The sequence below is a fragment of the Xiphias gladius genome, chromosome 21 (genome assembly GCF_016859285.1).
Source record: "Xiphias gladius isolate SHS-SW01 ecotype Sanya breed wild chromosome 21, ASM1685928v1, whole genome shotgun sequence".
Lineage (NCBI taxonomy): Eukaryota > Metazoa > Chordata > Actinopteri > Istiophoriformes > Xiphiidae > Xiphias > Xiphias gladius.
This window is the reverse complement of record NC_053420.1, coordinates 7,953,748-7,979,806: the sequence shown is the minus strand read 5'-3', so window position 1 is coordinate 7,979,806 and position 26,059 is coordinate 7,953,748. Positions and strand designations below refer to the sequence as shown.

The 26,059-nt window shown below is 42.1% G+C and overlaps 3 protein-coding genes across 6 annotated transcripts; all 3 read right to left on the bottom strand.

Annotated features, from left to right (window-relative positions):
- Positions 1–481: 481 nt before the first annotated feature.
- Positions 482–6,970, bottom strand: kif17 (kinesin family member 17). The gene is made up of 14 exons (XM_040115776.1): positions 6,707–6,970; positions 6,277–6,423; positions 5,956–6,057; positions 5,493–5,682; positions 4,044–4,496; positions 3,782–3,876; positions 3,478–3,679; positions 3,185–3,282; positions 2,900–3,015; positions 2,360–2,588; positions 1,609–1,867; positions 1,399–1,460; positions 1,188–1,311; positions 482–774 (listed from the first exon to the last, which is right to left on the bottom strand). Exons 1-14 carry the CDS (start codon positions 6,935–6,937, stop codon positions 581–583), a joined length of 2,502 nt encoding a protein of 833 aa, XP_039971710.1. The 5' UTR covers positions 6,938–6,970; the 3' UTR covers positions 482–580.
- A 1,968-nt stretch (positions 6,971–8,938) lies between these two features.
- On the bottom strand, positions 8,939–14,937 carry sh2d5 (SH2 domain containing 5). 2 transcript variants are annotated; one of them, XM_040116503.1, is made up of 10 exons: positions 14,747–14,937; positions 14,224–14,290; positions 14,045–14,125; positions 13,853–13,927; positions 13,530–13,676; positions 12,098–12,298; positions 11,524–11,707; positions 10,959–11,064; positions 10,683–10,842; positions 8,939–9,911 (listed from the first exon to the last, which is right to left on the bottom strand). In XM_040116503.1, the coding sequence occupies exons 2-10, from the start codon at positions 14,272–14,274 to the stop codon at positions 9,705–9,707; spliced, it is 1,212 nt and encodes a 403-aa protein (XP_039972437.1). In that variant the 5' UTR covers positions 14,275–14,290; positions 14,747–14,937; the 3' UTR covers positions 8,939–9,704. The 2 variants fall into 2 exon arrangements, with proteins under 2 accessions (XP_039972437.1, XP_039972436.1); XM_040116502.1 differs by lacking the exon at positions 14,747–14,937 and adding an exon at positions 14,500–14,740.
- A 514-nt stretch (positions 14,938–15,451) lies between these two features.
- On the bottom strand, positions 15,452–25,939 carry hp1bp3 (heterochromatin protein 1, binding protein 3). 3 transcript variants are annotated; one of them, XM_040116195.1, is made up of 13 exons: positions 25,427–25,436; positions 25,224–25,304; positions 24,469–24,649; positions 23,576–23,638; positions 23,314–23,470; positions 23,073–23,216; positions 22,872–22,931; positions 22,434–22,573; positions 22,077–22,167; positions 21,030–21,189; positions 19,938–20,049; positions 19,252–19,401; positions 15,452–17,127 (listed from the first exon to the last, which is right to left on the bottom strand). In XM_040116195.1, the coding sequence occupies exons 2-13, from the start codon at positions 25,288–25,290 to the stop codon at positions 16,602–16,604; spliced, it is 1,851 nt and encodes a 616-aa protein (XP_039972129.1). In that variant the 5' UTR covers positions 25,291–25,304; positions 25,427–25,436; the 3' UTR covers positions 15,452–16,601. The 3 variants fall into 3 exon arrangements, with proteins under 3 accessions (XP_039972129.1, XP_039972131.1, XP_039972130.1); XM_040116196.1 differs by lacking the exon at positions 25,427–25,436 and adding an exon at positions 25,775–25,939 and having other exon boundaries at positions 16,602–17,127; XM_040116197.1 differs by lacking the exons at positions 23,576–23,638; positions 25,427–25,436 and adding an exon at positions 25,775–25,939.
- Between the last annotated feature and the right edge of the window lie 120 nt (positions 25,940–26,059).

Below are 26,059 nucleotides of genomic sequence, written 5' to 3'. Positions count from 1 at the left end.
CATGAGATAAGTGTCTATTACCTGTCAACACTGCGGCCTTGACGACAGCCCCTGACCCATTTGTGACAGTGGAGTCACCCATTTGCTGTGACATTACAAACTGGTCCGACATGTCATTGGCTCAGATCTTATTACTTAAATGCTTAAATGGCTTTTTGTAAAGTAAATGAAATTAGCCATGAACTGGACAAACTTATTTATTTTATCTATTCAGCATCAGGTGCAGATTTTTAAATGTCTGATAAGGAAGAGGTTAAAATTGTAGTTTACAATCAGCAACGGCCAAAATACATTAGAAGTTAAACACCATAGTAGTTGGACTTTTAGTCTCACAGTGCACGAATCAAAAGTTTTTAAGTACAGTGCAAAAATTCAAGGGTAGTATCATACTATAGGTAGCATTTTGCTGTGTGATTTAAAACATGACACAACTATCCACAAAAAGTGTCCACTGCATACTGCATTTCTGGTTGGCAGTAATTATCAAAAATATTGTACTATTTGATATTGTACTATGTACTGTATTTGATCAATCGAGTTATATAAAATCTTTTTATGGGCATGGGAATTCACAGTCTTTTCAAATCCCCTCATTATGGACGTGAGGTTTGCTTTTTTTGCGCCTCACCTTACCATTGGGCATGGGGACACCCAACGACTCCAGGCGGAAGGGGCGTGGCAGGACGGAGTCTGAGCTGACCGGTGGGTTCAGGGTGGAACCGCTCAGTGTTGTAAGGTGGCCCGCCCCGTTAAGCAGGGGAGGAGAGTGGATGGCTGTAGGAGAAAAGGTCCATCAGATGGGTAAGATCATCATAAGAGGGAAAATGGGTATATAAATTGGTTTGGCATTGTGGCTGCTGCAGAACGTCGTCTCAGTTGTAGCCTTTACCATTTTATTTCAAGAAAATGAATCTGTTCAGTGTGCATTTAACATAAAAGGTAGTATTTTAATTTTTTTCTAAACTCTCTCCAATCTATGATTACTTTTGTTCCATTGTACGTTTTTTACATTTGCTTCCCCTCAAAGAAAGAAGGACCAGAGACTCACAGAATGAATAGATGATGACAACCTGCAGATTTCCCACAATGAGAATGAAGTGACATTATTCTGTAATAGAGCTAAATGTTTAACTGAACAGTTTATAATGTATGTAAATATTTGTGGATTGCTGAGTCAGTGGTCTTACCGTGTCCCTTGGTAGCATCACCCCCCAGCAGCTGGCTGGCTCTCTTTGACTTGAAGTAGCTGCTGGCGATGTTCTCACTGTCACTACGGTCCAGCATTTCCTTATACCTGTCCTCTTCCACCTGCTACACAGCCAAAGGGGTAAAGCTGTGTCAGCGTGTCACTGTGGGCGAGCAAAAGATGACGCATGAAACAAAAACGCATAAACACACCGTGCCTGGTTCTCCACTATCAGCAGCTGAGCCTCTGCCAGTTGAAAGTTTTGGATGCACTGCTATGAGAGAGAAACAAAGCAAGATAATATTTAAGGGAAAAAATCTGCAAAACGCATAGAATTTACAGTCTCACAAGCTGCATCATTACTAAACCCTGATAAGCTTTGACTTCGTCTATTTTCTATGTATCTTCTTCACACATTGTACCTGAGGGCAGTGTTGTTTTCTGCACCATCACATCCGGCAGCCTCCAAGTGGCACTGTCCTCGTCCCAGACAGCTTCTTTCCTCAGGCGGTCCAGGTTGCTGTAGTTGCAGTCGCGGCGCACCAGGGGCACCATACGCTCCAGCAGGCTGTTCAGCAGTTGGCCCTCCTTCTCCAGCCGGCGGATGGTTGCCAGGTAGTCGTTCCTCTCCACCTCAAACTCTGCCTGCAGGTCACGGATCTCCAGTTTGGCTGCTTTCAGCTGTAATAACAGGTTAATGTGGCTTTATGGTTGAAGGGCAGAGCATACAATGCAGTACTGAAAGCTTAAGGACTCTGCAATTTTAATTTCCCATGATCCAGAATCGGTTTGGGCAAACCTCTCAAGATTTTTGGTGGTCAGTAAGCATTCATTTCTGTGGTCTTTTGTAATGCACACCCAGAAAACAGCTGAGACCCAGAGATGTTTGATAATGATGCTTGAGTCTGGGTAAATAAAAAAAGCTGTCATGAACTGAGTATGGTTTCAGCTATTATTGCATTGACCATGAGGAGTAGCAAAATGGAAATTTTTCCGATGACAATTAAATTATCGACAGATATTTTCAGAGCAGTGGAAAAAAAATGGTTAGAGAAGAGACAAAATATACAGTATATGTCATGGCCAGATGCATTTTTGAACATTGCTCCACACCTGCTGTACTGTATGTCCCATAGAACCTGTTAGATTTCTCCCACAGCCGCTGTGACCCACCTTGCCCTGCACCTTGACCAGAATTTGGCTCTTGGCATGGACTTCCTCCTGGATGGAGTTGTAGACGTTCAACAGCACATTTTCGCTCTCCTCACTGTTCTCTGACAAAGCGCGGATAAGTTGGACTTTTCTCTGGTCGGCGAGGTTCTTCCTCTGCCGATGTCTCTGCTGTAACTCTTTGTTCCTCGCCTGCTCCCCTCCTACCACCTCCTGTTCCAGCTGCTGCAGCCTGTGTAGAAGAGAGATGAATCGGAATGATGCATGGACAGGGAGTAAGCAGAATAATAACATCAGACTGTGTTACAACAAGAAGCACTGGAAGCTGCTTAATGTCCTGGCGTATTTTCATAGAGCAATAACATGTCACATAACATGTTCCGTATCCAATGAACAATGTTAAAAAGACACAATTAAGGGAGACATTTATTATGAAATACAAGTAGTGTTGATGGTAAAGACCAGTGCAATGTCCCTGATTTTGACAGATTCAAACCGTGTACGTAAAATATGTGTGCGGGTTTACCATAGAAGCCCACAAACCTTTCCAGGACATGTTTCTGGTCCAGAGGCCCTGCTGTGATGACATCAGGTGAGTCTATGAGCCTGTCTCCACCTGGACCTTTTTGGACACCAACTTCTGCACGAGGTACAGCAGGCTGGCTCACCAACACGAGGAAATAACGCTCGATGAGTTTTTTAATAATCTATTGTTTATTATCATGCCAGAAATAATTTCAGGCAGCTGTTCTCTGAAGTGTTGGGGTATGTCATTTTGAAAGCGTATTTTTTTGGATGATTAGTGTTAATGGCGGTGGTGGACAGTACCTTGGCCAGAGAAATTTTCTCAGTTGCACCGTGGCGCACCGGATCAGTTTTAAGGCAGAGCTCTTCCTCAGCGACCTGCGTCATACAGCTCGAGCTCACTGATGTTGGGAAACAAAAGCATGAAAAGCAGTGTCAGTAAACAGGGTGTGGACACAGTGACAAGAACTCTTGATACACATCGCCATCAATTACAACGACCTCGCTAATGTTCAGTTTTTGTTCAGACTTTGTCAGTTTTGATTCACCAGTGCTATTTGACAGAAAGGTGAGAAACCAGTTTATAATCTATTCACATGGGTCCTTGTTGTGTGCGGAGGATTTTCTGTTGTCATTCTTTGGGAGAGAGCTCTCCCTGCTGGCTCGGGCCTTCTCCAGATTAGACAGCTTGGATTCATAAGAGGAGCGCAAGGCAACAATGTCCTCCTGCAGCTTTGCCTTGGATTCCTGCTCCGCATTGTACTCAGCCTGCAACTTGGCCAGCCTCTCCTCATACTCCTGTGGAGAGAGCAGAATACAGACCCATAAATCACTTGATCCTTACACAATGCATGCAGAGATGTGAAGTGATACATTGGTGTGGGAACGGCTTATAGTTGCCTCTTTAATCTTCTCCTTCTCCGCTTCTGTGCTGCTCGACTGTGGCCTTGAAGGAGGATCAGGGGACACTTCAGACAACTGACCAGCCAGCAGTGCTGCATGATAAGAGGACAAAAAGCAAGACAAGTTATACAAATTTTTCAACATACAGGTGAATACAAATTAAACATTTCTCAATATGTACATGTACTTTGACAATATTTCAATAAAAAGATGCTGTTTCCCTTTTATCAAAAGACTAGGCACAAAACATGTCACTTACTCAAAAGATTAGCAGAGCCCAGCTGGCCTGAGATGAGGGCCCGCAACTTCTTGATCTCTTCTTGATACTCTCGGAGCAGAGCATCCTTGGGGTCCTCATTAATACAAGGTCTGTTCTGGATGCTCTTGGCTCGGTTGGCATAGCGCAGCGTGCTCAGGCTTTCCTCGTAGTTGTTGTCTGCAGGGGAGAGACAGGCGATCATCAAGGTGCGTGTGTTTCCTCCCAGGGAGTCCTGCAGCAGCCTGGTCAGCTTGGAGTCCCGGTAGGGGATGTATTTGGAGCGTCCGTCCACCAGGGCAGAGATGACATTACCCAAGGCCGAGAGGGAGAGGTTGATCTTGGTGGCCTCACGCAGTCGTTCACCGGTAGCACCGGTTTTAGACTGACGCTCACTTCCTGCCAGGTCAACAAGGTTGAGTTTACCTGCTCGTAGATGGTCCTGGCCCGCCGCATCTGAGAATGTTGGTGTCAAAGAGAATGTGAAGAACAATATGGCTTTAGATGAAACTTTAAAGTTCGTATCTGTATCTTGTATTAAGCAAAAAAATGTATTAAAAAAAAACCCTTAGATACAAGCCCTGTTAAAGAAAATATCTATTTGAAATGTACTTTGCATTTCTGGGTCTATTATCATCTTTCCTCTTTAGTTTTTTTGATAGTCATCATGTAGACGTACAAGTACTTGCTCACACTGTCTTTTTATTATTCATTAGTTCTCTGAGAAATTTGCCTATTGTGTTTTTTTTTACATTTATTTATGTATTTAGATTTCATAATAATTTGTATGTTTTCATCTGATGAGAATTGCCACCAAGCAATTTTGGTCAACATTTGTTGTTTTAAATTTGCTCTAAAAATAAATTGACCTGACTTGACTAATATATTGTCTAACAATATCTTTTTTTCTTATTCTTGGTATAACTGACTATCCTTTTGGCACCAACATTTAATCATAGAAGGAAAAATCCATCCTGGTAGAGACACCAACGGCAATTTCTCCACAGAATATAGCCAATGAAGCAGGATATAATGCAGCCACGAGGCATGGTGTTTGGCTACCTGGCTAAATTTTTTTTTTTTTTTACACATTTTTAAAATATTTTTTGTCTTTCATTGTCCCCATTTTTCTTTGAAAGCAACATATTTATATTCTTTATAAACAAGTCATTCAGGAAATATAAGTTCAGTGGAAATTGGGTACACCGAAAAGAACAATGGCACACTACAAAAAAAACAAAAAAACACTCAACATAACAGCTCAATGACGTCAGAAGCTGGACTTGTTCTTTAACTGAGCTGCTGATGACATTATTAGACATTATAACACCACATGCCTCTACAAGCACAGGTTTACATGCAAATAAAAACGTCTTTATCGCACATTAAACAGATCAGATATATGATTGATTGTGTTAAAGGTATTGTTTAATGGTGTGTGTGTGTGTTCACCAGTGTTGCAGATCTCCAAGTGGATGGTGAAGATGGAGTGGGAGCGGGAGGAGTCTTTGTTCATCAGCGTGAAGCCCACCGCCCGGTTCCTCCAGCCCTGCTCTATGATTCTCTCACACTCTCCCACGCTGTGCACAGTGTGCACGGAGAGGTCGCGCACATACACCCCACGCTCTGGGTGCTCTTTCAGCTGGGCATTCATCAACCACAACAAAAACACGCACACAATCAAAAACACCTCCACCTTCAAGAAAACCATATAAATCCTGTTCTTTTAAGTCACCATGGCAACTTCTACAGTATTGTGCTCAAAAAATAAGCACCGTGCTCACTGCCAAAATAGTCTGAGAAACAGGCTTCATAGTCATTTAACTTTCCAAAGAACAACAATCCTTTTGGCTTCTAATGTTACACAGTGTAGCCCGATTCGTTTATTGAATCAACAGCGCCTTAAGAGACTTACCTCCAATCTCTGCTTGGTGTCATTTCCCAAAAGGTCTCTGATTTCTTCATTGTAAATCTCCAAGTAGGAGGCCCTCACCAGGAACTTTGTATTTTCTGCACACTAGCTTGCACATAAACATACACACACAAAATGATCCTCTCTGAGCACACAAAGCTTGGACAAGCCCGGGCAGAGACTAGAATCATCAGGCTTAGGCAGGTATGCAGATTGCATCAACAGAGAACCTTATAAATACACACTAAACGGCTCTTTTTGCATGAAATTTATGAATTCATAAAATGGATATGTGGCACAACTAACGACGGTTGCCCTGCCTACCTGAATACTCTCAAAGATGTGTTCAAACGCCCGCGGGATGACTCCCCTCTGGGCCGCAGGCTCGGACACCCCCTGCATTGTGAAAGACTTACCGCTTCCAGTTTGCCCATAGGCAAAAATTGTGCCATTGTATCCCTCAGTGACACCCTGTACGGAAAATTAAAAAAAATAGGGCATCACTGATCTTTTGCATTAGGGCTCTTTAAAAGGAACAACACCCTGCTGGAGTTTACAAGTTACAGAAGAATGTTAAGTAAATAATGAGGTCTGCAATCAGTGGCAATAAGATAAAGGCTACTTATGTTGGACTGAGGGTGTCCAGTGACCAGCGAGCTACTTTTGTAATGCCCAGATCTGCAGACTGTTGTTTTGTATTTGCATTGAAAGCAAAAAAAAAAAAAAAGACTCGAAACTGTTTCAAGGAGCTTACCTCCACCAAAGCATAGGAAATCTCATTGTACATCTGCTCAGTGGTTTGATCAGTGAAGTAGGTCCCATCAAAGGTGAACTGTTTGGGTGGCTCATCCGCCGCCCCGGGCTTCTCTATGAAACACTGGCAGCGGTGCAGGTCCATGGACAGCACCATCTTAGAGCCGAGAGCCTTCTCCCTGTCATTCAGGGGCCTGCATCTGACCACCACCTTCACGGACTCTGACCCCATATCTCACCATTCGCTCCGCAGAAGTTGGCTTGTGAGCAGATTAAAAAAAAAAAAAAAAAAAACTGGAAGCAAAGGAGACGTTCCGTTCCACAGAGCTGATCTGCGGCAGGAGAGCTCTGCCTACTAACGCCTAGCTAACAATCGTAAAACTCTGGAAGCCCACTCAGAAGAGATGACCACCAGTGGAGGACATACACCAGGGAAGAAAAAAAAAAGTTGAAGAAGAGTTAAGAAAAAAGAAGAAGAAGAAAAAAAAAAAGCTGAGTGGAGGCGGAAATATGTCCAGACACAATGTTGATTGTCCTCGTCAAATATCGCTACAGGTCCCCTGCTATCCGGCTCCTCTGCCCACGGCGTTTTGAAGTTGCCTAGCAACCACAAACAACCGCTTGGGGATGAAACTGGCGGCCATTTTGGTGAGGAGGGAGTGAGGTCGCAGTTGGCAGGCCAACGGTCAGTGCATTAGAATAAAAATGTGTTATATCTTTACATATGTATATAATCACGTTTTTTATGATAGTTATTGATAAAATGTTTAGCAAAAAGGAAAACTACAGTCCCTCGTGTAGACGTGTTGTCTCCATCCAGCTTCCTTCCATATCTTCCTGAACTTGTGGTCATATTTTTTTAAACAGATACTCTTTTTTATCTGCCTTGTCAAGTTAGCCCAGTGTGTGCTTGTAAGTACATTCTGTACATTGTCAATGGTGCTTAAAGACCTTTTTAAACTTTAGCTAAATTTTATTTTTTTCCTGCCGAACATTTAGGCTAAATGCTAAGTAGCAAAAGCACACTGGAGGATGTTTTATATTATCTAAACAAAGTAAGAAACGTTAAACTATATAACTTATTATTACACCCGTGTAATGATTTACAGCAGAGAAGGAACTCCTAATTGATTAAAGAAATTATAAAATATATTTTCAAACCTATTTAAGATTTTTACAAATGTTTCACAAATACACTCAGTTGCCAGTTTACTAGATACACCCAGCTAAAACGAATGCAGTCTAACGTTAAAGCAACAGTTCTCCAATAAACCTTGCGTTCATGAAGGTTGTATTTTAAATTTTGTGGAAACTTTTGATTAATTGATCAGTCGATCAACAGAAAAATAATCAGCTATTTTGATAGTCCATTAATCATTTTATTTTTGTGAGGCATTGTTTTTTTAGAACTATTTTTAATGTGTAGTAGTCCAGTTAATCAAAAAATAATAATTGCCAGATTAATCAATAATGGATATTATCGGTGCTGGTGTTTAAATTATTTGTCCACCCCATTTATATCAGTGAGGGTAGGCTAAATAACCAACACCCCTCTTTATGATGCAACTGTTCAGCAGCACCACAGACTAAATCCTCCAAAAGTATCAGTTGATATAGATGAATCAACACCACTCTAAACAGTGTCAATAAAAACTGAACAATTTAACCTTCATGAAGGTAGGATGTATTACAGAACTTTTTTAAACTGCATTACTTTTAGCCAGGTGTACTCATTAAACCGGCAACTGAGTGTATATAAGTGTACAAATCTCCTGTGACCCTATTGGCACATCAAGCGATCCCGTGTGCAGTTCTGCCGTATGACTTAGAAATTGTGTGAAGTACAAGTTGCCCGAGTATTCGCCGGAGCTAAGTAGCATCTTTCTCACTGCCAAAGGTGCAGGAGAGATTGTGCCATGCAGAGTCATATAATGATGGAAAAAAATTTTTGCAGGGCGTGGATTGAAAACAGAAAACACCTGACGTTTAATCTCAAACAGGAGTGAACAATAAGAAAACTGTTTGTGGGCCTAATGTGGAAAAGATGGTACAAATTACTAACTAGAAATACGTTAACTTAATTGTAATGAGTTAACTTGGACAGGAAAACAATATCAGGGAAAAAAAAATCTTATGATAATCGAAATCCCAGGGGAGGCCTAATTTCATATCATGATATATTAGTGTCTATTACAGGTAAGTTCCATTGAAAAACTTGACCACGGATCTAACATCAGTTCAAAAGGTATATTAAAGTGTACACAACATTACCGGTTAAAATTACCAGTAAAACAAACATAAAAAATTCGAACACACCCTACTTTTTTCCCCTCTTAGTGACTGTGATATAAGTGCACTAATACACTCTGAGGTCGGAAAATACAAAAAATAACTGATGTCATGGTCGTGCTTTCTTATATCAGAAGTTCACCGTATAACATTACTACTTTCATAACCTCCAGGTTTAATGACTAAACACAGAAAGAATAACAACATGTAAGCAAGATTAAAGTTCAATGAAACAATAAAATTTGATCAGATATATTTGCATAACATCTTCGCAATGCAAGAAAAAAAAAAAAAAGAAGAAGAAGAAAAACAGTTATGGCTTTAGCTGCCATCAGGGGCAACAATCTGACAAGGTCCACTCCAGTTTGAGGTTATTAATTTCACACCATAAAAAACACTAACAAACTCCTCTGATGCCCTATAGCAACATATAAAAATACTTTTAAAAAATATACTTAGACATAAAAGCAGCAAGCACAAAATATTACATCCTTGACAAATAAGTACTTTTTCATAAAATGATTATATACATTAAGTGCCAACGCTGTTAAAAGGTGCCTTATGTTTTACAGTTTGAGAAGCCTCTCCACAACACCAAATGTGATTTTGAAGTAAGAGATGATATATGTGCAAAAGAGAAAAAAAAGGAAAGGTGTCACTTAATTTGGATCCTCAGACGTTGGCAAACCACATGTTCCAGTGTCCAGGGTTTAGAACCATCTCTTCTTGGAGCTACTTTTAATTTGGGCTTTGTTCAGGCTCTTGTGTTGTTTTACAGACTGCTGTTTGCTGGTATTTTCCTCCCACTCGTAACAGTGGTTTACACGGGCACAGCTCAGCAAGCTTGGCAGCTCATCCTGGGTCTCTGTGTAGTACTCAATGAGTTCTGCTATGGAGCTGAACTCAGTCTTGCATTTCTAACACAAAGATAAAAAGACAGAAACAGAGAAAATTCACTATAAAATCACAAGTCCCAACTAGGGTTACACCGAATTTTTGGTTTGCAAATACACTTATGATTAAATGCCAACAATAATTTCATCATTCAGTTTACGGTTCATAAATGGTTGTCTCAGTGCTGTTTTATGAAATTTAGCACACTAAATAAGTCCAAATACCTGCAATACTTTGGTTTGACAGTTTAAAATTTAAGAATATTTTTCCTCTTAAACACCCACAAACCCACACATCCAATACTGGGGTTCTGCAAGGCCAACTTTTGTTGAGATCCACTGATTTGTATTTTAAATGCAGGCCCAATTACCACGGTTTCTAAATATAACACTGAATTTTTATGTATGTATGTACAAAATGAGCCACAAAAACTGCATCTTGGATTTTTGATGTTTCACCTGATATAAAAAGGATACAAAATACATACATACCCAAGAGGAAATTTAACTTGAAAGGGTTCATATTTGGTGAAATAATATAGGTACCTTTGATACAAAAACTACAATATCAATATTCCATTGAAAAAGATAATATAATTATATGTTCAGTGTTATTCATAATGTAACTAGTTTGGAACTAGTCCGGAGAGAGAACTATTTCCTCTCTATTTCCGTCTACATCTTAGTATTTTTTCCCCCACCATGAATCTAAGCAAATATTATCCTAGCAGGCTTTTTGTTTGCTAATAATTATGTATAAGATTCAACATGCCTTGACCAAAAAAAACCAATTACCTCCAGCAGGAATTTCCCTTTACGAGTGTTTTCTATAAGGTAGGTCATCAGGCCAGAGGGGGAGCGAAGGATGAGAGAGCCACACTTAGGTTTTTTAGGATGGGGGCACAGGAGGTACGAACCCAGAACGTCATCTGCCAGCAGTGAATAGCTGCTGTCACTGAAATACAGATGATACGCCATTATAAAAACCACTGACACATTCCAGAAAAAATAAAGGGCTAGAGAAGGCAGCTGTTGTCAGCGAGGTATCTTAAATGCATGAGGGACGCTCACGTTGCGATACCAGCCCAACACCACACTGCTTGAGCCAGTGCTTCTTCTGTTTCGGCCAGGCTTGGAGCGCGGGACCTCCTCACCGGTGTCTTGTCTTCCGCCTTTTCTGTTTCACACGTAAGAAGAGAAATCATTGTGAACCTGGATTTTGTTTTTTGTTTTTTAAATTCCAGAGTTTCAAAAGTGGACGTAACCCAACAGCCAAGTTTGTGTGGGAACACATCCAATGTAATGCAAGGTCCGTGTAGTGAGTGATCGGTTAAGAACGTAGCAAGTGGTGATGAAATAACCCATAAAACTAAAAGCTCGTGTTTCAGCGTGTTAAGAGTCAAATAAACATTAGTGAGAGAAGCTCAACAGGAAGAAGCTTTAAGAAAAATGTTTTACGACCCATGTGAGACAAGACTATTAACCATCACCTTTACCAAGTAGTTTAAATGACAAAAACTACCTTCTGACACCACGACAGACAGTGAGTGACTGCCCATCACCTAACACTGAGGGGGTTGGCTTTACCTAAGCAACTCTCTGACTCTTGATAGCACTCTGTGAACACTCGGCCCACCTTGTGTCGCGTTCAGTCGCTCCTGAACATTGCGCTGTTTGAGCGGCGTAAAAGTGAAGGAGCGGTAAGCCCCAGAGCGCAGGGCTTTGGTGCGGATGGCTTTCTTGCGAACCAGGGAGGGGGAGGAGGTGGGGAAGACTTCATCTTGGCTGCTGTGTGGGTCGTCGGAAGACTTCTGATTTTTCTATTGATTGGGGAAAATAAAATGTTGTGTGAGTGCAACTAGTTTGAAAAGGACAAAAAAGTCCAAAAACCCCAAATACTCAGTTTAAGAAAATGAGCAAATCTTCTTTTGAGAGGCTGAAACATGCAGATATTTGGTATTTTTTCATTATTTTTCCTTAAAAAAAAAAAAAAAAGACTGAAATGATTAATTCATTATCAAAATATTTGTAGATTATTTTTCTGTTTACTGATTAATCAATCATTTCAGCGCTGTCACAGAAAAATATAACTTAGAGGCTTCTTAAGGGTAAACTGCGAACTAAAAAGGGAAACGCTGCCGTTCAAGAGCGATACACAATAATATTAACTTGTAGGAGTGAATAGAGGAAGAAGATGTTAAGGTCCGAACCTTAGTGCCTGGCAACAACCCTTGAAAAGGGGCCCTCCTGAAGGACACCAGGGCACTGACACTGAGAGGGAAACCGTGGTTGAGCAGTGAAGGGTTGCGACGAGGCATAGAGCCTACGGAGTCGTCCTGGGCCTCCTCTGGGTGCTTCTCTAAGTAAGACAGCTGGAAACAGCGGCACAGCAGCATGTTCAGGAACTGGGCCTAAAAAAGAGAAGACCAAGTTAACACTGTTGAACGCTTTCCCGTGTCCTCTCATAAACCTGATTCTTACGTGGCAAAGTAAATGGTAAAAAAAGTACAATTACACTTTTAAAAGACCTCGCTTGCAAATTCAAGCCTCAGACATCCAATAGTAAATAATATTACGAAACAAAGAATTGCAATCCGTCTCTCTTTATTTTGGAACAAGTGTCACCACAAATGGACTCTTCTGTCTCTGCCAATAAACACTAACCTCCCTTTCCAACGCTCTAAATGTATTCACCGCAAAATGAATAAATGCTATGGGGACTATGGGCTGAAGCAGAGTTATTTGCGCACCAAACAGCAACGATGGTTTTAAGCAGAAGATTATGACGTTACAATGGTGAATTTAGGTTTAGAGACGGGTGTGGTTAGTTAAGAGTTGGTATGGTTATGTTTTATAAAAAAAAAAAGGGCTTTGGTCTCTTCCTGTAAATGCGATGAGAATGGTGAGAATGCGTATTTACCAACAGGTCACTGTGTCCAGTCCGAACGCGTGGGGTGAATGAGGGTCTCCCTCTTGTTAAAAGTCTTCCTGGGTTATTGTGATAGCGACATTAAAGTCTCTAGACACCCAGAGTCCACCCAGACAGGTCTTTTCCACATATACCTCTTTTTTTTTTTTTTTAGGACTGTGTGGATGTGTACAGACTGAGCTTGTTTGACATCTCGCTCACTCGTGTTCTAGTTTCGTTCCCGGTCGGGGTAAGCCCCCCCCATCATTCTTATTGGTACCACAGAGTCTGTGACATCGTGCAATTCCCAGCATAGCTCCACACAGCTTTAACGTGATTGAAAACACCTGTGTGAGTGTGCAGTTCCCTTGAGAAAAAGTACAACCGTACTAGAATTATTTCTCTTTTTATTACGATAAATGGTTATATTGACTATTGATCTATATCTCAGTTGTGTTGTTGTGGCACTGTACCGCAACGTTTTTGTACAGGTTTTCACAGAATGTGACAGATACCTGCACTGTAAAGTTTAACCAGGCGCAACTTTGGTGGACTTGTTTGCAGTATTTTAAAACTTTAATCAGCCCCCTTCTCATACACCAACCCCCAGGTCTCTTTAAAAATACCGCACACGACACATTCTCCCTTTGACGCGTAACGACAAGGTTTTTATAACAAGACCATATTCACAGCAATTCCCAAATCCCACAGATATTTCATGGGCACGTCCTTACCGCTCTGGAATGCCTAGCTCGAAAGACGTGGCAGTACAACTGGGCATCGGTGCTGCCCGGGTTGTGGGAGACGAAGGCAAATTGGGCATCGATGGGCCGGGCGGTGGACAGAGAGACCCTACGCAGGGCGTGAGCCATCAGGAGGGTCTGCGGGCACGGAGGGTGACATGCAGTAAAACACACAGGAACCAGAGATGCCAGAAGACTGAAACTACACTGTTAACTGTAATCCTTAACGCTTTCAGGTTAAAAACACACTGATTAGATCAAGCTGTCAATGCGTGTGCATACCGATTTCACTGGGGAGAAATCGCCGTCCTTACCGTTTCATCCTCATTGTACATTTTCACACCTTTGATGGAGAATTTTAGGGATACAGGCCGTCTTTTCCTGCATGTCTGATTGAGGACAACAGGCGCATTAGTTACTGTTTTCTCCACAAAAACTGGCATCGGTTAGTGGCTTTTTTGAGACACTGATAAATGTCAAGAATCCTCAGACGGATCTGGACTTACTTTAAGGAACTTCAGCTGAGCGTGCAGCTGCTCTATCTGGTCATCCAAACAGCGGTCATCCACAGGAAATGAGCCCACATACTTTACAGCAAAAGCACAAGTTCAAGCAAAACAAACAAAAACAGACACACACACACGAAGACACTAATGCAAATAGAAAAATCCTTTTCCAGAGTTACCTCTGCTGATCTTGTCACCGTACCATCTTCTCTCACTGGAGCCTCACCCATGCTGTCGTATTTTTCCCTGTGAAACCACACAGCAAGAGAATCTTAGCAGAGCACAACTAAACCAGGAGCAAGAGTCCATTTAAACCCCTGTCAAAACACACAGAGAAATTAGGAAACTCAACTTTAGAGTCAAACAGTCACACAAGTAGTAGAACAGGGGATTAAAAAACCAGTAGGATATACAGCAAAGTCCAGGTCCGGCCCCGTGTTGTGTACGGTACGTACATCTTGGAAGAACAGGAAACATTATTCAGGTCTTTTAACGTGTATCGCTTCGCAGGCCGTTGCCCTTAAATCCCCCTTTCCAGCGCCGCAAACGCGTCGTCGTCGCTGTGAGTGCGCAGGAAGGCGTTGGGCTGGTCAAAGCTGCGGATTCGTTTCCGTCCCGTGTAGGCCGACGGCGCAGCGGAGCGCCTCAACCTGCGCGCAGCTCACCGGCCGTTAACAAAGCTCTCAAATCACACCAACTCACTTCTCGCACCCGGGGAGCCTCCACCGCCTCCTCCGTCCGGTCCGCGTCTTCCTCCCAGGCCGTTGTTGACACCGCGGCCCTCCTCCTCCTCCTGCTGCTCCTGCTGCTGGTGGTGGTGGTGGTGGTGGTGCTCACCTTTACCTGCTGCCGCCACTCCGTCTTCCAGGTGTGCTGATGCCGGAACGGGGCGGGGCGAGCAGGGGGCGGAGGAAGGTGTATGTGACCCCCCCCCCCTTTGCCTCACGTGACACAGTGGAAGATAACGCGTTTAATCACCCCCCCGTCCAGACATTCCTGATCTTTGCGCAATTCCTCCCGTTGACATCACAAATCGCCCTGCGGTGGAAGAAGTACTGTTCCTATTGGATGAATTACAGCTCGGCGTAGAAACAGCATTTTACGGTTGGAGCTGGTCGAGGCGACGCTAGTTAAATGTACTAATTAATTTCCGTGACCGCACAGAGCCCCGTACCTCTCTTCCACGTGCAGGCAACGTACTATACATTTTGATTACAATAATAATAATAATTTCGAAGAATAATATTGGCAATATAATCGACAAATCTGAATGTGCGAGGCTGTTGTTTCTCTAGACACAGTTGGAAAAAACGAAAACAGACATCAAAACATCCAACAGTCGAGTCTGTTTCTGAAGATTTTGTCCCAGGATGAACCCAATCATTACACATGGTTTTGACAGTAAGGCTATACAACCCCCATACATTACAAACTGGCACCGAGTGCGCTTCCGGGAAGTGAGGCGGTTAAATCGGGTGAATCGCTCAAGTGGATCATTTCAAAATTCCTTGAAGGACACCCGGTTGTTCCAGCACCCCACAGTTGGGAAGCGTAGCTTTGTGCAGAATCAGGATAACCACAAACTGGTTGTATTGTAGATTTTCTCCACTCAAATGATTAACTTAAGAGCAAAGTTTACAAATATAGCCATTTTATTAATGACTTGGAAAAAAAGCTTAACAACACAAGGAATACATGCATGCAGGGTATGTATGAGCTATTATCCTCCTTTTTCTTATTCACAACACACATTTCTTACAGATTTGTACTGAATTACAGCTGTGAAGCAATAAAATCAATTTATGTATATGCTTGTTTACACACACATGAAAAAAAAAAAAAGACTTTTTACCCAATGTGACTTGTTTTGAAAAGATTACTAACGAGTGTTTGATCCTCTGTTAAGTCCTCAACCTGGCACCAGCAGGCCTAATCCTTTCTGGGGGCATCTTTTGTTTGTTTGTTTTAAATAAACAAATAATTAATAATAAAATGATATAAGGACACATATGGATAACTGATAAAATGTGTCCAGGACACAAGACAACAGTCTTAAAATCTGTGTTTTAAAAAATATTAATATTAGTAACTGTTAAAACTTTTCAACCCACATTTTAAGTTAAAATGGACATTCTTTTCAACCCCTCCGAAAACACTGATATCGCACTTCATTTGATATTAGGAATGTGTGCTGCCAACACCTACAGAGTGGATGAGGAAGAGATATAAAAACAGAAGTCACTACATGGCTCTAGTTACAGTATGTCGGATCCTGCTATGGTTTCCCGAGCTGGCAGCTGGTCACACATCTGTTGTAACGGCAACGCTAACTGAGCTTTTCTAAACATGGTGATTAAAAGGAAATTCAGAAACTCTCAATGTACAGTAAACTTAATGTTAGGATAAGATAACGTTCTTATTCTACAATAGAAATAAAAAAACTACTGCCCCATTAAAAAGGGAGAAAACAATGATAAAAAGAGAGAGAGCACTGAAACAAAGCGGCAGACTGCTGCATATTCAGAGCGGCCCAGTCCGTGGAAGGCGCTTTCTGGGCTCAGAATTTCCCTCTCTTTGACTTACGAGTGGACTGCTTGCTGCTCTTTGCCCCTTTTTTGACTACAGGCTCCTCGGTGGACGACTCTTCAGGCTCGGGATGCCTGGATCCACCTTTGGTCACCGGCTTTTTAACTACAGGCGCATCAGGGGTCGACTCTTCAGGTTTAGATCGCTTGGACCCGCTCCTTGTTGTCTCCTTTGTGACTACGGCCTCCTCAGGGGATGATTCTCTGGACACTGGTCGCTTGGACGCCCTTTTGTTCAGCTTTTTAACGGCAGGTGTTTTGGGCTTTCTTGCAGGAGCTCCTCTCTTGACAGGTGTGGCTTTAGATGGCGGTGTGGATTCCTTCTTAGAGGCTGACTGTTTCTTTGGCGATCTCTTGGCTGAAGACACCGCTGGCTTGGCCGGAGACTTCTTTGTGAGGGGACGTCCTCTGCCTTTAGGTTTTGACTGACTAGCACTTCGAGATTTCTGGGTCGGTGGAGGACGGCGAGCCTTAGGTGGAGGCCTCTTTTGAGATTTCCTAAGAGTAATGTGAACAGGCAGCAGTTACTTAAATAGAAGGACCATAATTACACACACATTACATGTAGGTGCAAGGCTACTGATGAAAAGAGTAACGCCTACACACTGACTCCAAACCACACCTTAATTTGGATGGACAACATTCGATCCCAGTTACATCTTCAACAGGTCAAAATGGTTAAAAATGGGGCCTGATCTGTTTAATTTTTGTTGGGGCTCAATCTTCAAATTTCTGAGTGATGCTTACAACAAAGAGATTGAACCAAATCCCTTAACAGGGATTTCTTAGTGTAAAAAAATCCAAAACCCCCTTCTCAGACCAGGGGGTTGAAATATGTCATGTTTCATTTCAAACAAATTTACTGTAAAGTTAAAATCTGATCACTTTAGCAAAATATGCACAACTTTTATATGGTATTTTTCCATGGTAACTGTGATAAAAAAAATTGGAGTGACTAATCATGCCCCTTATGAGCAGACATTAATACTCTGCTACTCTAAAGGTGGAGGGAGAAACTATATACTAATGAAATAAAATACTTATTGTAAATTCTGATTTATTTATGGTAAAGCCTCTTCTTGGTAACTGTCCATAGCCGCGACCAAAAGATATAGTTATGTCGGTGTAAGTGGTGGAGATCTTCATGTGTAATGATTTTTACACGTTTCCCTTCATGTAACTTAAAACTTGATCTTTTTGAGATATTTGAGATAAGTGGCAGAAGTGTTCAGGTCATTTACTCATGTAAAAGTCAGCAATACCACAGTGTAAAAATACTCCATTACAAGTAAAAGTCCAGCATTTGAAATCCTACATAAGTAAAAGTCTGCCTTTCTCATAAATAGGCTCTGCTTGGGCAGCCCGCCAAGGTAGAACAAGACCCGGCCAGGTAGATAAAATCACTCGGTTTCAACTTATGTAAATCTTATATTAGAGCGCCTTGTTTCATTCTTTTCAAACTAATACACCCCCCCCCCCTTTTTTTACACCAAAATTAGCACGTATATGCAGGTTCTTTTAAATGTTACAAAAAGGTGATTGACTCCTTTCCCATTGCCAGTAGATGTGTTTGAGTTTCTGTTTTGTTTTTCTGATGTGTCACGTTCGACGTCACAGACATGCAGGAAAACAGGGTTGGTCAACAGTAGAAAGCAGCAATGACTACGGAGGCCAGTGACCATGCTAAGGTGGCTACTTTTTTTAAATCTTTGGTTTCAGTCTCTTCAAACTCAACACTGCATGCGTTGAGTTTTAAAAAAGAACAAAACTGCCGTTACACGTTGTTCCGAGTGACTGTAAAAGTAAAAAAAAAAACAACAATACATGTTACTAGCTAGTTACGCGCCAATTTCCGGGACTCTGGCGCGCGTCATAGCATCGCGCCGGAAAAAGGGGAGCGACAATTAGCGTATCGCCCGGTGTGTCATGTTTCCATCGCTGACGATCGGAGCTGGAACTGATAAATACCCGTGATCACTGCAGAGTCATTTGACCTGGGAATGAAAGCGAACCGTACCGTTCCCCACTGAAGACAACATCCAGATGTTAGCGGGTTTCTTGTCCAGCGTGAGAGGGGCTTAAATTAAGTCCACAGACCTGCCTGATTTGTACGCACTGCAGTAACCGAGTCCCTAGACGTGAGGCGTTTAGGGAACATCTGAAAATTGTAGCAACAGAAATTAACCTGGGTTAAACTCTTCCCCCCTCTACACCGCATGCGTCTCTGCATGCACATTGGTCACGTTAACTAAATCTTCTCGTTTTTATGTAAAATCTTTATCTCTAGAGTAACCAGTAACTCTACCTGTCAGTTAAATGTACAGCAGTGAAAGGCTTTTTCCTCTGAAACGAAATGGAGCAGAAGCATATAGTATAAAAATGAAATACTAAAGTTAAGTCACTCCAAATTATACTTTAGTAAATGTACTTGTTACTGTCTCCGTACTCCTACTCTTTGGGATTAGTGTATTTTGTGGTTCCGAGTCACTGTGCAGACATTACTCTCTTTTGATCAAAGCCGTTACATAAGCGTCTTTAGAAATGATGGGGAAACTCCCTGCAGACTAAAGCCCTGTATTTAGGAATACTATCCAAAGACCAAATAAGAGCTTTCACACCCACCTCTTACGGGAGGGAGCTTCGTCCTCAGACTCTTCCTCCTCTTCTGACTCTGACTCTTCCTCATCAGAAGAGTCGACCGTCCGCCTCCGCTTGGGTGGAGTGTTTTGCTTCTGAAGCTCTTTGAACTTGTCTGGGTACAGGATGGTGGGGCTAAAGAGAGAAATGAAAATTAAGATATGACAATTCATATAAAGGTGGATCACACATAAAAAGTTTCAGCTTGCAAATATCTCAAAATCTGGGTATGTTAATTATTTCCCCCACATTTTTTTGTGGATTTTGTTTCCAAAGCAAGCTACTAACTGAACTGTCTGACTTCAAATATATAATATATTTAAACTTTTTCATACTATATACTATGGAAGCGTATTGGATTCACTAAAGAAAATAGACTGGAGACCTTTTCTAATTACTTCTGTATCTAATTATTATACGCTAAGAATATCTCAATTAGTAGACGAAGATTTCATAATTACACCATCCATATCTCATAAATAGAAGAACAGTCTGTATATCTGGGCGTGTTGCTGACCGGCAGTGTCTTTTTCTGACACTGGGAGGAACCAAAACCCAAAATTTTGAGATTTTTAAGCATTGAGACAGAGTGTGATTTAAAAAAAAAAAGGTATTCTGAAAATCAAATGGTTAATTAATGGAACCCTTTTCTCCAACTGTAGTTGCTATACCTTGGGTAGAAAGGGAACGAGAGCTGGTAGGTCCCCGTGAAGCCGTGACCAGTGATCTGCTCCATCCATCCGAGTACTTTACACTTTGTCAAGGTTCTCCTCAGATTGGCCACTAAGGAAAAGAAGTTACCCTTTTAGTCATTTCATTTTGGACGCACAAACCTTGTTACCCAGATCTTACCACGCAGGGAAACTAAACACAAGAGTCTACCTTTTGAGCTGCTCAACCCTCTGGGCTTGAAATGTGGATGTAAAAGTTAGTTTCATCCTCTGCAGAGAATAGCAGCTGTGGTTACACTGAATTACAAACTCCACTGATGGTTAAAAAACAACAACAAAACAACCCCCCACCCCCCAAAAAAAACATCCATGTGAGCTTCTTAAACACTCTTGCAGCATAATCCACATCTCTGCAGTCCACTTTTCACAAAAAAAAGACTAAGAGCACAATTTCTGTATCAATGCCTTCACATGACCCCTGCCAGGCTTGTTAGTAGACGTGAGTGTTGGTGTGTGCATATTTAGAGTGCCTGCTCCTGCTCTTTCATCGGTAAGAAGTGGTTATCTGATGTTTCATTTAAAAGAGGAAACAGCTGTCCGAATTGCTGTGTAGTCAAACAGCTGTTTCCAGCCAATCGGTAATCTCCAGAAGGACCTCAGAACAAGAGCTAGAGGTTTGTCGGGATCTGCGGAAACAAATTCACACACCAAAGCGCCACAGTGCTGTACACAAGGTTTGAGATGGAGGCTTGGATAGAGTATTTAACCAGATTTGGGGGGGGGAACTATGCACATTTGGAACAAACTGAGGATATGAACAAAAGTGAGTTGTACTGTAGGTGTGGTTCGAGACGTTTATAGTTATGTTCCTGGTTCCCCTGCTGTGCCTAGTGGTAACCACATGAAGAAACCAAACTATAAACATTCTGAGTGATGATTTTGAGTAAATTTAAGAACTGCCTTTCCAACTGTAAACCATTAATGTTAAAATACTTGTCCCCCCGAGTCAATCCCAATATGTGTTTACCTGAGAAAGCAGCCAGTCAGCAGCGGTCCTGCTGAGTCATGTAAGCAAGCGAGAGGGAGTCTCACCTAATTGGTACTCTTTTCTGTCCTTGTTGGCGTCTACTAGGTATCTGCGTAGAGTGGTGGTACTGCAGGTTTTAGGTTCATTCATGGCTGTGATGGCAGCTGTGATGGCGTCCTCCAAGGCACCGCCCTTCAGCAGGACCTGGTTCCCAGTACGCTTCAACTGTGACAGTGGGATATAAACATTTTTAGGTTACGTGGTTTGGTTTATAGTGCTTTCAGACTACAGCCGCAACAACTTGTCGATTCATTGATTAGTCGATCAGAAGAAAAAATAATTGGCAACGCTTTTGATAACTGACTCATCGTTCTGAGTGGATTTTTTTTTTAAAAATACGAAAACATGAATATTTTCTGGTTTCCTTAGTCTTGATATTTGAAGACGTCCCCTTGGGTTTTGGGAAAATAGGATGGATTTGCACAATTTTCTGACATTTTATTTACCTAATCGATAACAAAAAAAAAATAAAAAAAATAAATGTTATTTGCAGCCTTAATTCAGAGGCAGCCCGTCATTTGCCTCTGACTGATTCTATAGCTTTTAGCTGTATAGTATTTCTTTATGCTGCCAGTATGAAAACGAAAGAGAGGACCTATCATAGTGTTTACTGGCACTTGAAAAACACATATTTCCCCGTTTTTTGTTTTTTTTTCCGCTTTAAAAGGCAATATCTTGCAATATCCAATATTACTGAAAAAAATGATGCTCAAGTTGGTATATTAATCAGTAATGTAGTCCCGGAAACAAAGCATGTACTGAAGTGGTTAAGTGCGGGTGCTTCTTACGTTGCAAGCTGACCATACAAGACATTATCTTATAAGCTTGCTACTGTTTAACGCTTACAGATGCACAGATAAATGATGGCTGAGAGCAGAACTTGTGACATAAACCAGTGGTGCTCATGACAAACACTACATCCTTGTCCACCACATTGGCTTTAATTTCATCAGCCAGAATTGAACAATTCATGTGCTACCGGTCATTTTTAACAGCATATGTCACTTATTTTGGAGGGAAATTTAATCGAACAGTGTTGTAGAGGGCTTTACCTGGAAAGTCCCTCTGGCTCCTTTGCCAGTGATCTGCTCCAGTTGTCCTTTCTCTACTGCCTTCACTAAAGCTGCCTTTAGGACCTCTGGTCTGAGGATGAACCAGTCAATAAATCAATCACATATTCATCAATCCCAACCAATAAAAAAACTTTACACACCCATTTTTTGTAAGTTACTGACCCTCTGAAATCTAGACCACTGGTAAACTACTCAGCTGTGTCATCTTGAAATTTCTAAAAACTCAACTTTACCACATTTTTTGCCTTTTTAAATATTGTTGCTCCTTTTTAAAGTCACGTCTGAAGCTTAATTTTAGTGAGCACCAATTATTAAAATAATTGTAACGCACTGTACCTGTTCTCAATGTTGAGGCTGGGGAAGTGCTGCTCCAAGTATTTCTTGATCAGATTGTAGGAGGCCTCTTTGGGCTCACAGAGCCGAGTGATGATGAGAGGAAGAGCATCTCCCAGAGACTCCTGCTTCTGAGCAGATTTCTAAAACACCACCCATTTACAGACATGACGATTACAACCAAACACATCCCAGTCTCATAGGGAAAAATGGGAGAAGGAAACTGTTGATACTAGATCTTTAACACTATTAGATTAGATTGGATTACACTCATAAAATATTGTACTTTGATCTCACTCACTTTTCCTACTCTGAAAGGCTTGATAAATATGAGCCCTGATCTCCTGAGATTCAAAAAACCCACTAAGGAAGCATGCTAAAATTGAGGTCCTTAGTATCAAACTGTACATCACTTCACTTCCTACCTCTGCTTTAACATACCTTAGACAAGGTGGACTGCTTCCCGATGGCAAAGGTTCCTGAAAGGCCTTTACCCTTCAGCTGTGCCAGAGAAAGAGACAACAGGAGACAAAGAGACGTCTTTGTTGAAAAACTATGCGGCTTCTTCCAGATTTGAGAACATGTTTTTATTTTTTAATTCCTACATAGGAGAAATACTGTCTAAAAAGCAACATTCTTTACCTGTTTGATGGTGCCCTTCTCCAATTGCTTCTTCATTGCTTTCTTGATGAGAAACTTTTTCTTGTCAAGCTCCATCTCCGGGTATTTTTTCACTATATATTTCATGACAGACTGGTACGAAACCCCAGACTTGTCATTACAAGACTGCAAAGAAAACGGGCATTAAATCACACGAAAAGGGAAAAATAAAACACACTCGACTGACTGTGTTGAGAGATGGATTTACAAAGTTTGTACACACCGTAATAGCTTCAATGAGGATATTATCCACTTTGTTCTGAGTGCCTGCAAAGTTGGTAACAGGAAGCTTTTTGCTGGCAGTGACGCTAGCCCACGCAGGAATCGTCCTTTTCACCTTCTTGACTTTGGCTTTCTCGTACTTGTAGCCATCCTTCAACCTGTCGCCAAAAGGAGCAAGAAACAAGTTCAGTGAAGTGGGTCGACTCTTTAGAAGCGATATTTCACTGTGATTGTTACCACCCTTATCTTTATCACATCCTCACCTTAGTAGGAGAACATAGCAGTGTGTTGCGCACTGTCCAGCCGCGCAGTCCTTGCATTTGTCACTTTGTCCGTTTGTCACCGACGGGAAAGACAAAATTAAGTTTCAGAACATCTGTCTTAATGACCACCATGATAATTTGACCCTGACTGAATTTCTGTGCTAGTGAACTGTGTGCAGAAGGGTGAATGTTTGCTCTGTCAAGGTCTGGGAGAAGCAAAGGAGGAGAAATTACCAAAATTACGAGTTGTTAACTTGAAAAGCAAGGTTTAATATCCCTGATACTTCATCACCTACAGCTAAATGGAAGGCTTTTACACATTTCCTTACACCACCCGGGTTTCCATACATACTTTGGACAGTTGGTTTAAACAAAGGTCATTACGTTGTCATGAAAAAAAAATGTGTCCATGAGGCTTGTGAACTGCCCAAACAATTTGATCCCCTACAGCTAAACTGAATGGCTTTTTCTAGAACCCAGGACACATTTTGCTCAGTGTTATTTTTTTGGATAAGTGGGGAAAACAAAATATCATCTGAGCATTCTTCTGAACTGTGTACATCATAGTAGATAAACTTGTTCTTTGTTTGAGTTTTCAGATATGGACTAGACAGGTAACAAATTATCAGACTCTCTTGACGCCAACGTCCTCTCCTCCTGGACTCCTCCAAGACTGCGGGCAAAGGGACTGGTACATCTGTCTGACAACTATGTGAAGAGGGGATGAATGTGGCTGTGACAGGTCACATCGTTTGGAAATGCAACACCGCAACCGTGAGAGGAGCAGCCTGCTGTTATCCAGCAGAGGTAAGGATAATATAAACAGATAAAAGTGCCATCAAAGTGAAATATCGCAGTGGTCAGTTTCACACTAGCTCTCTGGTGAAACTCACTCTTTCTTCTCTGTTCCCTTGCCTCCCTTCTCCGCCTCGGCCCCTTCACTGGGCTTCTCTCCATTCTCTGTGGGCTCCTTCTCGCCCGCGGCTTCGCCCTCCTCCATCTCGGCTGTCGCAGCTGAAGATGCCGCCTGCTCCTCGTCGGCAGAGGGTGACTCCTCCGATGAGGCCTCAGGCTCTGAGGGGAGACGGTCATTGACATTAAGGCAGGAAAAAAAAGATGTGCCGCTGGCATTTAAAAATAGCGATAACCCTGAGATAACCCTTTTTGCACTTTTGCCTTTATTTATAGTTTAGAGAAGGGGTCCTTAGACTTTTTTATCCAGGCACCCAAAACTGAAATACAGTATACTGCCCGGAACCCAAGCTCATGAATGTATAATTAACCAGCACAACATCTACAATAAAATACTATCGATAAAAGGAAGAGATGTTATTTCAAAGTCAGCAGGTCATCTCATATGGCAAAACCTTGTTTTACATTTAGAAAAAAAACCCCTGCGCTGTAGGTAAATACTATAGGGAAAGAAGAAAACATGATACACTTCTGTATATGATTATAACACTATTGCTCAGGTCTAGAGACTTGTTTCTGTGATGAACGGTTGCATAAACAAACATGGGACGACCGCACATCCATCTCCAGACTACAGATTATGGCTTCGGGGGTTGCGACGGGGTGAAATCTGTGTCAGGGATGATGGTGCGTTCAGGGGGCTTTCGCTCAGGTGAACGGGCGACCCCGGCCTCACCTTTCTCTGCTGCAGCGGAGGGGGCCTTCTCCTGGGTTGGAGTCGCTGCTACTCGGCGTATCGGCATCACACGAGATTAACCTGGATGGAGAGAACAGCCCGCATCTGAGCACCACGAGGGCCCATCAAGACAACACCGCCGCGAGGCCCATTCCGTGTTACTGTATGTGCGTGGTGAAAAATGGTGAGACTGCCAGACCTACTTTCATTCATTGAGGCCCATTATCCCCATACACAAGAAAAGGTACGCGCGTGTTTCCGCAAAACGCAGACCACCTTCGAGACGGCGCACTGCCGTCTGGCTCGTCCGCCAACCGTTGCCAACAAATTTCGGTAATTCTCACAGGAGCCAGAGCCCGAGCTGCGCGAAATTTTCGGCAATTTCGCCATTTTGTCCGTTGGTTCATACAGTGATGGCGTCGCACAAGGCAGATAAAAATTCATTTCAGTTGCATGAAGTAGAAACCAACCGAACTGTGATGTTTTCAAGAAACGCATCCGTGCAACTGTGCGTTTAGACAATAACCCACCACACCGCGAATCAAACTTACCTTTTATTTGTCGAGAAAAAGTGAGATACTTTGGAGTAAATTTCTGCACGATCCTTTATTTAGATTTCTCTGTTTACGAGCCCCGCCCCATTACGGCCGTTGGTCACGTCGCGGCGTCACACAAGCACGTCGGAGGATTCCCACTGTCATGGCCGCCGACACCGACCGTTGAAACCTTTGTGTTTTCCTCTCTGGCACTCAAAAACCACGAAGTTAAAAACACACACACACACACACACACACACACACACGAGAACCTGCGACTCGGTTAGCATTGTCACCGCT